The sequence below is a fragment of the Rhamphochromis sp. 'chilingali' genome (assembly GCF_963969265.1).
Source record: "Rhamphochromis sp. 'chilingali' genome assembly, chromosome: 3".
NCBI classification, from domain to species: domain Eukaryota; kingdom Metazoa; phylum Chordata; class Actinopteri; order Cichliformes; family Cichlidae; genus Rhamphochromis; species Rhamphochromis sp. 'chilingali'.
Window position 1 is genome coordinate 37,268,268 of NC_137931.1, and position 15,245 is coordinate 37,283,512.

The 15,245-nt window shown below is 37.3% G+C and overlaps 1 protein-coding gene and 1 long non-coding RNA gene across 2 annotated transcripts; one reads left to right on the plus strand and one right to left on the minus strand.

Annotated features, from left to right (window-relative positions):
- The first annotated feature begins 1,109 nt into the window (after positions 1–1,109).
- Positions 1,110–2,452, plus strand: LOC308394125. Its single transcript, XR_013971120.1, has 2 exons — positions 1,110–1,349; positions 2,188–2,452. It is a non-coding gene; the product is annotated as an uncharacterized lncRNA (long non-coding RNA).
- A 112-nt stretch (positions 2,453–2,564) lies between these two features.
- Positions 2,565–4,416, minus strand: LOC308394124 (uncharacterized protein). The gene is made up of 2 exons (XM_080878296.1): positions 3,951–4,416; positions 2,565–3,062 (listed from the first exon to the last, which is right to left on the minus strand). Exons 1-2 carry the CDS (start codon positions 4,208–4,210, stop codon positions 2,792–2,794), a joined length of 531 nt encoding a protein of 176 aa, XP_080734422.1. The 5' UTR covers positions 4,211–4,416; the 3' UTR covers positions 2,565–2,791.
- Positions 4,417–15,245: the final 10,829 nt, after the last annotated feature.

Sequence of the window (15,245 nt, forward strand, 5' to 3'; positions counted from 1 at the left end):
GTACAGTACAGAATGAGTTCAGCTTGTCCAATTTACATAAATCTTCGATCGCTAGTAGTGTGACTCTGAAGTGCATTATTGTATGTTTGTTTTCTCCCCAACAAACACAACAATGTCGATGAAACGTTTTGCACCGTCAAAGGCAACTGTGGGTGCCTTTGGTTTCATTCTATAATACTGGACTTATTTTTCTACCAAGGTTTCACCTTTGAGGGTGTTTAAACAAGAGAGAAGAGTGTGAAAATGGTCATGCCTGTCTGAGAAAAGTGTATAAAGTGTGTAGTGAGGGCAAGGGCGTAGATTTGGTTTTGGCATTGGTGGGGACGGATGATTCAACCACCGAACCCTGCCCTGTTTCTTTTTTTTTTTCCCTTTTAGTCTTTGCTCAGTGGCGTGTCCAGCGGGGTGGCCTGGGGGGCACAGGCCACCCCCCCCCCCCACCCCCCAACCAGACTGGCCACCCCAGGTGCCACCCCAAAGGCAAAACAATAAAATTCAATCAAATATCAAATGTACGATTATGTTTTTACGGTGAAGCTCAGATATCCGAGTGTAAGTGAATGTAGCATCGGTTTCTGCGCTATGTGCATCACATTAGCAAAGGTAGGAGAGCCAAGCACGAAAGACGGCACTGCAGGAAACAATTTTTCGGTGAAAGAAAATGAGGACAGAATAAATGTCCCGGTAAGTAATATTAAGTTTGTTGAGTTTAGTAAACTTCGGTGAAATTAGAATCCCAAGGAAAGAATAACACTTAAAGAATTATTGCAGCCGTGGAATATATCAGACAGTATGCTACTGAGGGCAGCTAACATAAGAGTTATGAGTTATAAGATATAATCTAACGGTGTGTTCACACCGAACGCGATGGACGCGAATAGAGCGTCAGGTTTACATGTAAAGTCAATGGAAAGGCGCGATGACGCGCGATTGCGGGTCCCACGAAAATTCGGAAGCAGATTTGCGTCGCGAAAACGCCAAAACGCGTGAAACGCGCGTCAGTGTAGCGCGTCTGGCGCGTTTGACTCGCGAATAAAACCACGCGCGTGAGTTTTTGTGTTGCATTTTGTGCATAGGCGCGTTTTCGCGTCTACCGCTCGAGTTGGAAAAATCTGAACTCCAGCGTCAAATCGCGCCGCGACAACCAATCAGGAGCCTGGTGACGTGGCTGTTACCTAGGTCAAAGGGGCAGATCCAGCCAAAGCCTTTCATACTTCAATGGAGGGGAAGGCTAATCAATGCGGTAGCAAACAACTCGGAGCTGTACAACACCAGCTGCTTTCAGTACCGAGACAGGAATAAAAAGGACCGAGCTTGGAGGAAGATATGTGAAGAGATCGGGCAACCTGGTAAGTTCATTCATTTCTCTTTTGAAAGTTTTCACTGACCCGGGGAAGCCGCACAAAAGCTAGCAAGCCACCGCTATTTTCCCACTGACGTACAAATACCGTTCTGCTTTTATGCATGTTGTCATTTAGGAATATATTTTATTGTTTATTAATAAACAGCACACAGTGGTCCCGCTGTTCATCCGTCACTGCTTTGCTTTTTCGCTGATTTTTTATTGCACAGTACAGCATTGCATTCTGCAGCCTGATTGACAAATCTCCTGCGCTTGCCAAATTTATCACGTTTGGTTTTGATAACCATCGCGTCCAATAGAAAAAACAGCACAAAAACACCCATAACTATGAGCCTCATTCGGAAATAGACACCTGCACCGTGAGGGAAAAAGGCGCACGAAAGTGGCGGGCAGATGAAGACAAACCGCGGCATAATAATACTTTTACGTTTTGCAATCTACAAAGGTTTGCACTTTGAGAATCAATTGTGAGAACTGTGACCAGGGGCTAGTTATTCTGAGAACCCCTGCAATAAATGAGGGACCACTGTCTACTCTACGATTATTATATCCAACCTGTTAACATTTAATACTGTATTGATAGAACCAACTGATTCTGCAGCAGAGCATCCCCAGTCCCTGAGCTCCTGCTGCTGCACCCACAGATATGTACAGCAAGCACTGATACCTTTTTAGTCGGTGGGATTCCCTTGTGATCACCTTTACTAAATATCTACAACCAATCTGATTATATCCTGTTATTGTTTTTTTTTTTTTTTTTCAATGTTGAAATTAAAATCTAGTAGCAGCCTTCTCATTTCTTTGTGTTTTGTGCTGTTTTACAGGCCCACAGAGGAGGACGGCTCCGAGGCAGATGAGGGACGGGTCCCAGGACGGTCCATCGGCGGTGGAGCTGGCCACCCTGGAGTCCCTGAAGAGGCCACACCAGTCTCCAATGGAGCATTTCCTCCTCAGCCTTGTTCCTGCTCTGGAGAGCAGCTGGTCCTTTTTATTCCTGTCTCTCTGTAAATTCTTATATTTTATATATTTATGTTTAATGTTTTTCTGTTTGAGACTTTTAATATTATTTCAAATAAATGTTTATAATGACTAATGTCTCAGTTCTACTACACAGCAAATGTTGGCACACGACTTGACACATGTAGAATTTATTTCATATTATACTAATGACAAAATATACTGATACAGTGGGATGCAGAAGTTTGGGCAACCTTGTTAATAGACATTATTTTCCTGTATAAATCGTTGGTTGTTACAATAAAAAATGTCAGTTAAATATCATACAGGAGACACACACAGTGATATTTGAGAAGTGAAAAGAAGTTTACTGGATTTACAGAAAGTGTGCAATAATTGTTTAAACAAAATCAAGCAGGTGCATCAATTTGGGCACCACAAAAAAGAAATGAAATGAATATTTAGTGTATATCAATGTGTGTGTCTCCTATATGATATATGGGGTGCCTTTGTCTGGATGTGCTTCCCATCCAGAGCTGCACAGCACAGAGGAAAGTTCCAGCGCTCCTGGAATCCCTCTGTGATGGACCGCCAGTCTCCAGGTGAAGGCACAGCCATGAAGTCGTCCACTAGACAGTCCCAGATGGACGTCGCTGCCTGGGGGGTGATCTGGCTCACCGTGGACACACCGACTCTGAAACTGAACGCGATGGTCCTGAAGGAGTCCCCGGTGACAAGGAACCTGGACAAAATTGTTCAAAATCAGTATTATGTGTACTGCAGTTACAAAATACATTATTCAAATTCCAAAATACTTTTGTGATGTCAGATATAAATCACAAAACTTAAATCTTACATAAAACATTTTGTAATTATAAGGATAATTACAAAATGTATATTACATAATATCTAAAACAGTTGTGTTTTGTTTTAACTTTAACATATCATAATTTGATTGGTAGCAACTTTCACAACTACAGTGAGCCAATCACTCATAATTCCTAAACATGTCAATCAGGTAGGAATGAAGTAAGACATTAATAGAAATAAAGAGTTGTGTGTTGACATGTAGCCTTTTCCTTGCTTAAATCATTAATATTTTTGAAAAATTAATCTGTGATAAGACAGCTTATCAAGATAGAACCATGTAACTAGAGATGAACCAAACTGTTCACAGTTTTATCTAACTCTGTTTTAATAAAGGCTGTGACCCCTGCTATAGAGTCTGACAGCTGCAGGGATTATATACAAATATTCAACTATCCCAGAATCAAACCAGGTCTAAATAAAAAGGAGTGAGTATCACTACAAAGGTTAACTCAGTGGTCCTAATGCTACAGTTTGATATCAGCAAACACCGAGCGCATACATTGATGTGACACCACAGCCATGCTATCATTCAAACACTGATAACAGCATAAATCGAATTAAATCGGGACTTGATGAGACCTTCTGAGTATCACTAGAAATATTATAAAGAGTCGTCTCTGTACCACAGTTTGCTTTCAGTAAACACCGACAGCATTCACTGTTAGCATAGCACATCCATGTTAGCAGTGTATAACTGGATGGATTAGCATATTAGCACAGATATCAATAAAGGACTACCGTATTAAATAGTTTTACTAACCTCAGGCAGACGGACAGGCGCTCTGCAGGTGGGATTGAGCGTCTGTAGTTGGTGTCTAGGCGGGCAATGCTGGGACCGACGAGGGAAAGCAGGTCCTCAAACTGGCCGACGGTGATAGCGCTGGAATCGGCCGTCATCCAGGCGCAGCTCCTGGAGCAAGTGGTGAAACTCACCAAACTGCTCATGCCTCTGGAGGACCTGATGGACCCAGGTACGGCGAGGACGTCTTTTACGCTGCTGCTCTGCTCTCCACAGTACATAGAGAAGGGAGACTCTCTCTTCAAGCGCTAGCTCGATAGCTGCCATCTTGCAAAGATACCGGTCTGGCACAACTCCCTCCCACATTCCTCCCACATTTCCGGTTCACGCGCGTCAAAATATGATATTTTGACGCGCGATGGATTTTTCTTGGACACGCGTTGAGACGCGAATGTACACGCGTCAAATTAGGGGCGTTTGGGGCGTTTTATTCGCGTCCATCGCGTTCGGTGTGAACACACCGTAAGTCGTAACATTGCTGTATGGAGCTGCAGATTTGGTTGCAGGTAAACATAGCTGGACTGGCCATCGGGCATACCGGGCATATGCCCGGTGACTTATTTTTTATTTTTTTTGTAATGGCATGAACAATGAGAGGTGGTGGATTGGCCAGATGCAGGTCGATGTGTAAAAATAACTCAGTTGTTTGGTGGTGTCTATGGTGGGGCTTCCACAGAGGCCAGCAGGTGGATGAGGGAAGGTGAGGCAGGAGGAGAGACCCGAGGCAGCCGCCGGTCCGAGTGTCAGGTGAACTGAACTTCAGGTAAGAAGTTATGACCTGCAGTCTATCTGGGTCAGATATATACCAAGTTTAGGTGGAGTTTATTTTCGTTGTGCTGACTTTTTACCGTCAGTTACAATAACTCGTACTGCGTTCTAGCCAGCTTGACAGAGTTTTTATACAGTACAGCTGGGTGGGTGCTATGATGTTACTGGTAGTGAACTTTATTTTATTCATAAGGTTAGTTAGTAGAGTTGCGAACGGCTCCTTAAAAAAGAAATGGAATAAAAACAACAGAATTTGAATGAAAACAACGGAATTAAAATGAAAAGAACAGAAATAGAATGAGAAGAATCGAATGTGAATGAAAAGGACAGATTTTGAATGAAAACAAAAGAATTAGAATGAAAAGAACAGAATTTGAATGGAAAGAACAGTATTTGAATGAAAGCAACGGAATTTAAAGGAAAAGAACAGAATTTGAATGAAAAAAAGAATTTGAACGAAAACAACGGAATTAGAATGAAAAGAAGAGAATTTGAATAAAAACAACAGAATTTGAATGAAAACAACGGAATTAAAATGAAAAGAACAGAATTAGAATGAGAAGAACAGCATTTGAATGAAAACAACAGAATTTGAATGAAAACAACGGAATTAGAATGAAAAGAAGAGAATTTGAATGAAAACAAAGGAATTAGAATGAAAAGAACAGAATTTGAATGAAAACAACAGAATTAGAATGAAAAGAAGAGAATTTGAATGAAAGCAACGGAATTAGAATGAAAAGGACAGAATTTGAATGAAAACAACGGAATTAAAATGAAAAGAACAGAATTAGAATGAGAAGAACAGCATTTGAATGAAAACAACAGAATTTGAATGAAAACAACGGAATTAGAATGAAAAGAAGAGAATTTGAATGAAAACAAAGGAATTAGAATGAAAAGAACAGAATTTGAATGAAAACAACGGAATTAGAATGAAAAGAAGAGAATTTGAATGAAAGCAACGGAATTAGAATGAAAAGGACAGAATTTGAATGAAAACAACAGTATTTGAATGAAAGCAACGGAATTAGAATGAAAAGGACAGAATTTGAAAACAAACAATAGAATTTGAATGAAAACAAAAGAATAAGAATGAAAAGAATGCAATTTGAATGAAAGGAATGCAATTTTAATGAAAACAAAAGCATTAGAATGAAAGCACAGGGAATTTGAATGAAAAAAACGAAATTAAAATGAAAAGAGGAGAATTAGAATGAGAAGAACAGCATTTGAATGAAAACAACAGAATTTGAATGAAAACAACGGAATTAGAATGAAAAGAAGAGAATTTGAATGAAAACAAAGGAATTAGAATGAAAAGAAGAGAATTTGAATGAAAACAAAGGAATTAGAATGAAAAGAAGAGAATTTGAATGAAAACAAAGGAATTAGAATGAAAGCACCGGAATTTGAATGAAAACAACGCAATTAAAATGAAAAGAACAGAATTAGAATGAGAAGAATCGAATTTGAATGAAAACAAAAGAATGTGAATGAAAAGAACAGAATTTGAATGAAAAGAACAGTATTTGAATGAAAGAACAGTATTTGAATGAAAGAACAGTATTTGAATGAAAGCAACGGAATTAGAATGAAAAGAATTAGAATGAAAACAAATTAATTTGAATAAAAAGAGTAGAATTAGAATGAAAAGAACAGAATTTGAATGAAAACAACAGAATTTGGATAAAAAGAGTAGAATTAGAATGAGAAGAACAGCATTTGAATAAAAATAACAGAATTTGAATGAAAACAACATAATTAGAATGAAAAGAAGAGAATTTGAATGAAAACAACGGAATTAGAATGAAAACAACGGAATTTGAATGACAAGAACGGAATTTGAATGAAAACAACGGAATTAAAATGAAAAGAACAGAATTAGAATGAGAAGAATCGAATTTGAATGAAAACAAAAGAATGTGAATGAAAAGAACAGATTTTGAATGAAAACACAAGAATTAGAATCAAAAGAATGGAATTTGAATGGAAAGAACTGTATTTGAATGAAAACAACAGAATTAGAATCAAAAGAATGGAATTTGAATGAAAAGAACGCAATTTGAATGAAAACAAAAGAATTAGAATGAAAGCACGGGAATTTGAATGAAAACAACGGAATTGAAATGAAAAGAACAGAATTAGAATGAGAAGAACAGCATTTGAATGAAAACAACAGAATTTGAATGAAAACAAAGGCATTTGAATAAAAACAACAGAATTTGAATGAAAACAACGGAATTAGAATGAAAACAACAGAATTTGAATGAAAACAACAGAATTTGAATGAAAACAACAGAATTAGAATCAAAAGAATGGAATTTGAATGAAAAGAACGCAATTTGAATGAAAACAAAAGCATTAGAATGAAAGCACGGGAATTTGAATGAAAACAACGGAATTAAAATGAAATGAAAAGAATTAGAATGAGAAGAACAGCATTTGAATAAAAACAACAACGTTTGAATGAAAACAACGGAATTAGAATGAAAAGAAAAGAATTTGAATGAAAAGAACAGAATTTGAATGAAAGCAACGGAATTTAAAGGAAAAGAATGGAATTTGAATGAAAAGAACAGAATCAAAGAATGGAATTTGAATGAAAAGAACGCAATTTGAATGAAAACAAAAGGGTTAGATTGAAAGCACGGGAATTTGAATGAAAACAACGGAATTAAAAATAAAAGAACAGCATTTGAATAAAAACAACAGAATTTGAATGAAAACAACGGAATTAAAATGAAAAGAACAGAATTTGAATGAAAACAACAGAATTAGAATGAAAAGAAAAGAATTTGAATGAAAAGAACAGAATTTGAATGAAAACACAAGAATTAGAATCAAAAGAATGGAATTTGAATGGAAAGAACTGTATTTGAATGAAAACAACAGAATTAGAATCAAAAGAATGGAATTTGAATGAAAAGAACGCAATTTGAATGAAAACAAAAGAATTAGAATGAAAGCACGGGAATTTGAATGAAAACAACGGAATTGAAATGAAAAGAACAGAATTAGAATGAGAAGAACAGCATTTGAATGAAAACAACAGAATTTGAATGAAAACAAAGGCATTTGAATAAAAACAACAGAATTTGAATGAAAACAACGGAATTTGAATGAAAACAACAGAATTTGAATGAAAACAACAGAATTAGAATCAAAAGAATGGAATTTGAATGAAAAGAACGCAATTTGAATGAAAACAAAAGCATTAGAATGAAAGCACGGGAATTTGAATGAAAACAACGGAATTAAAATGAAATGAAAAGAATTAGAATGAGAAGAACAGCATTTGAATAAAAACAACAACGTTTGAATGAAAACAACGGAATTAGAATGAAAAGAACAGAATTAGAATGAAAACAAAAGGGTTAGATTGAAAGCACGGGAATTTGAATGAAAACAACGGAATTAAAATGAAAAGAACAGAATTTGAATGAAAACAACAGAATTAGAATGAAAAGAAAAGAATTTGAATGAAAAGAACAGAATTTGAATGAAAGCAACGGAATTTAAAGGAAAAGAATGGAATTTGAATGAAAAGAACGCAATTTGAATGAAAACAAAAGGGTTAGATTGAAAGCACGGGAATTTGAATGAAAACAACGGAATTAAAAATAAAAGAACAGCATTTGAATAAAAACAACAGAATTTGAATGAAAACAACGGAATTAGAATGAAAAGAAGAGAATTTGAATAAAAACAACAGAATTTGAATGAAAACAACGGAATTAGAATGAAAAGAAGAGAATTTGAATGAAAACAATGGAATTAGAATGAAAACAATGGAATTTGAATGAAAACAAAAAAAAATTAGAATGAAAGCACCGGAATTTGAATGAAAACAACGGAATTAAAATGAAAAGAACAGAATTTGAGAACAAACAATAGAATTTGAATGAAAACAATGGAATGTGAATGAAAAGAACAGATTTTGAATGAAAACAATGGAATTTAAAGGAAAAGAATGGAATTTGAATGAAAAGAACAGAATTTGAATGAAAAGAGAAAAAAATAGAATGAAAGCACCGGAATTTGAATGAAAACAACGGAATTAAAATGAAAAGAAAAGAATTAGAATGAGAAGAACAGAATTTGAATGAAAAGAACAGAATCAAAGAATGGAATTAGAATGAAAAGAACAGCATTTGAATGAAAACAAAAGGGTTAGATTGAAAGCACGGGAATTTGAATGAAAACAATGGAATTAAAATGAAAAGAACAGTATTTGAATGAAAACTACAGAATTTCAATAAAAAGAGTAGAATTAGAATGAGAAGAACAGCATTTGAATAAAAACAACAGAATTTGAATGAAAACAACGGAATTAGAATGAAAAGAAGAGAATTTGAATGAAAACAACAGAATTTGAATGAAAACAAAAAATAGAATGAAAGCACCGGAATTTGAATGAAAAGAAAAGAATTAGAATGAGAAGAACAGCATTTGAATGACAACAAAAGAATTTGAATAAAAAGAGTAGAATTAGAATGAGAAGAACATCATTTGCATTAAAAACAACAGCATTAGAATGAAAACAACGGATTTAGAATGAAAAGAAGAGAATTTGAATGAAAAGAACGGAATTAGAATTAAAACAACGGAATTTGAATGAAAAGAACGTAATTTGAATGAAAACAAATAAAATAGAATGAAAGCACCGGAATTTGAATGAACAAAACGTAATTAAAATGAAAAGAACGGAATTAGAATAAGAAGAATCGAATTTGAATGAAAAGAACAGAATTTGAATGAAAAGAACAGTATTTGAATGAAAGCAACAGAATTAGAATGAAAAGAAAAGAATTTGAGAACAAACAATAGAATTTGAATGAAAAGAACAGAACTTGAATGAAAACAATGGAATTTGAATGAAATGAACAGAATTTGAATAAAAGCAACAGAATTTGAATGAAAACAACAGAATTTGAATGAAAACAACGGAATTAGAATGAAAACAACAGAATTAGAATGAATACAACGGAATTTGAATGAAAAGAACGGAATTTGAATGAAAACAACGGAATTTGAATGAAAACAAAAAAAAATAGAATGAAAGCACCGGAATTTGAATGAAAACAGCACCTTATCCATATCACAAGCAATGTTTGCCCTGGTTGATCAGCAGGGCAAATATTGCCAAGCATGGCGAATCCAGCCATGAATAGCATCAACTGCTATATCTTCACATGCATCTTCCATAGCTTGGGAAGGGGTATATGTGTGTGTGGATTTCGGTCATACACTTTCCATCTCCAGGCAGAAAAAGATTCCTTATAATGGGCTTGAGGAATGGAGAATATGGAGGGAGATAAACAACTAAAAAGTGTGGGTGGACAGTGAACCAGTTACCAACTCTGAAACAAACATGATACGTAATACAGACTTGGAGTGGTCACTATTGTGAAGCATAATCAGAGTATGCGTATGTACAGTACTGTAATTTATATACTGTTGAGAGTATGCATTAATTGTGGGATTGTATGGGACTTACTTCCACATGTATTGCAATTCATTGACTCTTTCTGAATTGCGTTCAAATGGCACCCTGTAGAGCTGGTTCATCCTCAGATTATTTCTGAGGACACGTTCCTGTGTTGATAAGCTGACCTTATCAGTATTTTGAAACATGTTGTTGTCTTTTATTATTTTTCTTTGTATTTGCTGTGCTGTTATGGCATTATTTTCTAGAAGCATGTTAATGATTTCATTCTCCTGTTCAGGAGACAGAAGACGTTCCCGACCACCTCGTGTTGGTAAGCTTTCAGCTCTGCAATACAAATAGTATACTGTAAAATACTATGAATAGGCCTACTATGTAGGAATATAATATAGGAATACATTTCCCAAATACATGACACATACTTTACTTTCACATTCTACAGAACAGTCCACAGGCAATACTGTGCTACAGTAAAGTACTCATTGAGTACTGTAAGATTTCTTACCTATTCTCACTTCAGAAAGTCCGGATGATGGATGCTACAGTGCACCTGATCAAATTTGGCTGTACACTTTGCCTCCCTTATTGTTAGACCATGGTTGACCACATGGCCAACCAAAGTGGCTTTGAGCTCATCGGAGATTACGTTCCTTGGCCTTCATCGTCCTTGTCCTCCTCCTCCTCCTCTTAGTCTCACTCCTCTGGTTAGCATCCATTCCTCCAAAACAGAAGAGTTCACCTGTTGCCCTTTTATATAGCTCTGATTTCTTAATTGCAATTATGTGTGAAAGGTGTTTACCCATTTGGGCAGTGCATTTATTCCATCATATAATGTGTTTTCTGGGTACACTGTGCTATTTCAGGGTTCAGAGATTGATAGCTCCGTGTCAGAGGACTGGCTATGAATTTCAGACGGATCAGGCCTTAACTTAACAAAAAAGTTATCAATAGTTCTTTTCATCTTTTCTTATTACCCACAGCTAAATCCACTTCTGTCAGGCCTAGACTGCTCACTAGGGCTGGGTATCGTCACTGATTTCTATAATCCATTTGATTCCGATTCACGAGGTCCTGATTCGATCCAATTTTGACAGTCAGACATATTATAATTCTGATCACTTATCAGTACTGATACATGTGAGACTTCATCAGAGGTGTGAGCATCACAGCAGATGCCTTTGTGTCAAAAGTAACTGAAGTTTTATTTCCTGTTTGGTGGTTGTTGAAATAGTTTTGTGAGCTTTATCGTTTTATTCAAGCTACTCACCTCTCTCTATCCACCTGCACGTTCAACTGGACCACGGCCAATCAGAGAGGTCCTGCCCTTGACTAGCTCTGATTGGTTTAGACCAGGGGCGGAGCGTGGGGGTGGCTTACTGGGCTTAAGCCCGGGTTGTTTTGTCAGAAGCCTGGGGTCTTTTGGAGTGTAATTTTTTCATAGTTAGATGCCTGGCTGACAACTGTATAAAACAAAAAGTACACACAATATTCGAAGCACATAGTGCACACTGTGGGAATTTACGACTGTGCGTGAATTCCCCCTGATATTGGTATGATCCGAGCTCAGGCACTAAGGACTGAGTGAGAGGGCGGGGCAGCTGCTGCCTGTGAGTGCGCTGTTGGAGAAACGGAGCCAGCCATACTAAGGAGAGCTTAAGTTTGACCAGGTACCAAAACAAATCATTCGTACCGTACAAATAATGTAAATATGACGGTGTATCACGAAAGATTGATATCAAACTGATCGCTTGACCCATATTACGTTACTTGCTCTTCAAGTGAATCAACAAATGGCAAAATGAAAAGCCGAACAACAACAATGCTGTTTCTTTAGAGAGTCTTAGCTTACATGCAAGGCTGGACTGGGACAAAAAATCGGCCCGGGCATTTTGACTAGAGACCGGCCCACCAGGATAAAGATTGAAAATGTGATGTCATTCAGGGATAAAACCGCAAAGGATTCTGGGAACTTGTGGCAAGAGGTACTAGCGCACGCAGGCTTTCAATTGAACTCAGTTACACAGCGATAAAAAGAAACCCCAAAAATGGCAAGAAGCTGTTGTATTATTAACTTCAATAGCCGGTCGCATGACAGCCATGGGAAGCCGATGGGTAAAGAGATCGTTTTTTTTTTTTTATCGGATTACGTCGTTGAAGAGAAATTTTTTAAGCCATGTTTCCGAAGTAAGAGCCGACGGATGGTCTGGATATACCAAATATAACGTCTCAGAACACTCCAGCTCACATGTTAGTCTGCTCCAAGCATTCCCACAAAGGTCAGAGTTTTTTAGTAGTTAATACGTCATTTTTCTTAACATAATTGGTGATATAGGTTACAAGCAAGTCTGGCGCTGAACAGAAATTGTCGCGCTATGCTCCTTTATTTATTGTGCATAAATAGTAAATTGTCCTGACACAATATTGTGTTTCGCTTCTGTTATTACCATGGTACATTGACAAAAACATATACTTTTATTCACAGGATAAAACAGTTGTTTTGTATCACTTATTGCGATTATAACATACAATATTATTGTCACTGCTACATTTCTGTAATGCTACTGTAACCGGTTTCTGCTTCATCCCGCTGCAACAGTTCGGCCCAAACAGACTCCTCGACTCTGCGTTGTGTAGTGTTTTTAAAAAGACAAGGAGTCTCTGATCGATCGTTGCCACTTTATTTCCTGAATGGAAACAACGGTGTATTATCAGTGCACAAGCTCGCCATACACCACTCCGCACAGCACACTCTCGTATGGCTACGGCAGACTGGCAGCGATTACTGCAGCAATATTACAATTTCTAATATACAATAAAATAACAGCAACAACAAATTATGTACCTGAATGGAAACAACGGTGTATTATCAGTGCACAGGCTCGCCACACACCACTCCGCACAGCACACTACGGCAGAACATCTCATTAGCATTCCGCTTTAGCATACAGTTTCACACATTACAGTTTTTTACAGACGCTAGGACACATTTCTCAATACTTAGGTCACTTTTGCAAAACTCTTCACACAATTCTCCTAACTGACCCTCAGCTTGGCAAAGCAGTTCATTCCACATTCAAAATGCACTACAACTACCAAAACACTTCATTCAGGTCTCAAATAAAAACATTCCTCCAGAACACTAGCAAAGGTTGACAGCCGACAAACACACTTTGTCACCCACAAAACAATGACCTAAAAAACACTAACAACATGTAGCATTACACAGTGTTTTCCTGTGTAAAACAAGGACACATCTCTGTTTATAATTTCAATATATGTTACTGGAATGAATCAGACATCATGTATTTATGTTTATGTATTTTTATTTTTTTGCACTAAGTAATCCCAAAATACAAGAATTCGTATACACACCATCCACTGATACACATACAATAGTAATGCTAATCTACTCGGTCTTCTCCATTTGGCCACAGGTTCTCATCCACATCACATCTTATGTCATCTAGGGCAACACACCTAGGAAAGAATCTTCTGGCATGCCAGAATTGAAGGAGTTGAAAAATTGAAGGAGTAACAACTGTGTAGATGTTCATCTACAATGAGAATCAGCTGTGGCTGGTTAAACTGCATTGTTAGATTTAAAATATGTTTCAATAAAATATTGCCGTTGGATTTTGCTGTCTTTTCAAGTTTTGCATTGTGTTATTGTTTTGACCATGAGTTTAACAGTTTTGAAAACAGTATGTAAGCACATGCAAAATGTCCTGTCCGTACAAAGGTTTTTGGCAGTTGTTGTGTCTGAGTGAGAAGATGATTCATGTAATTTGAGAGATGTAGTCATTGAATGCATTTTGTGCCAAAACAATGATAACTGGTCCTCAGTTTAGCCCACATAGACTTCTGTTGTGCTCACTGTGTGAGGAGTTTTGCAAACGTGACCTAAGTATTGAGAAATGTGTCCTAGCGTCTGTAAAAAACTGTAATAAACAAATGAAAAGTACATAAAACTGGTGTTGGACATGTGTCCACTAAGCACTTATTACACTCGGTGCTCGTCAGCTAATCAAACATGTTTTATGTGTCTGTACTACTTAGCTATATTGTGTGCGGAACAATACAACTCACCTCTCGTATGGCTACGGCAGACTGGCAGCGATTACTGCAGCCAGCCTCACCTAACCAGCCACACTGAGAGCGGGGGGGCGCTGTTTCCCCATTACACTGATATTTGTGGCAAGTGGAATAATACCACAAACACTGTTACACTACCAGAAATTATTTCCACTACTAATTAATTACCGTTGAGCTCAAAGGTCCTATTAATAAACTGTTAATGAATGTGTATTTATGATGACGATTTGTGAGACTGGTAAACTTATGATACGTACAATAGTCTTTCGTCCTACACGGTGCATTTCAAGGTCCTGCACCCATCCGTCGGTAAACTGTACCTGGGCTTGTTGCAGTGACCTGAAGTTACTAAACTTCATGAGTGTATGCACTCACTCCAAGAACCGTGTAATTATAAATCTGAGCGTGGTGAAAGTGGGCAGCACACTGACGTCTTTTGTCCACTCTGTGTGCTCGTAAGGGTCTGACCCTTTCACTCCTTTGATTTTTTCCTCGTATCTTTTCTTTGTCTTTTCGTCGAGACTGTCTTTGTACGGACCGGCATTGTTCTCCTTTTGTTTTGTACATTCCTTTTTTGTGCGGCAAAGAAAAAAAAAGAAGGTATTGGAACCGGAGAATGAACGTCTTGCGGTGCTGCAAATGCTTGCATTTGATGCGGTACTTGGATTGTTTTGCCACGAGTTCCCGGCATGCAATGCGCGAAAATCACGTGATTGCTAAACAAGGGGGAGGGTGCATCCAGCCTCCTCGGCTGTAATTGGTCCAGCCCAGAGTCGATCATGACCAATTGGCCAATCCAACACCTTTCATTATATATACCCTTCCTAAAAAAAAAAAAAAAAAAAAAAAAAAATATCCATCGGCCCATAAAAACAAAAAATCGCCAGCGGCCCACCGGGCAAATGCCCGGTATGCCCGATGGCCAGTCCAGCTATGCTTACATGTGT

What these genes read in the sequence shown, in the direction of transcription:
- LOC308394124 (XM_080878296.1), bottom strand. Translation starts at nt 4,210, where the DNA reads ATGTACTGTGGAGAGCAGAGCAGCAGCGTAAAAGACGTCCTCGCCGTA. An exon ending in CGCCTGTCCGTCTGCCTGAG is followed by an intron (nt 3,063 to 3,950) that starts GTTAGTAAAACT and finishes AATTTTGTCCAG; the next exon opens with GTTCCTTGTCACCGGGGACT.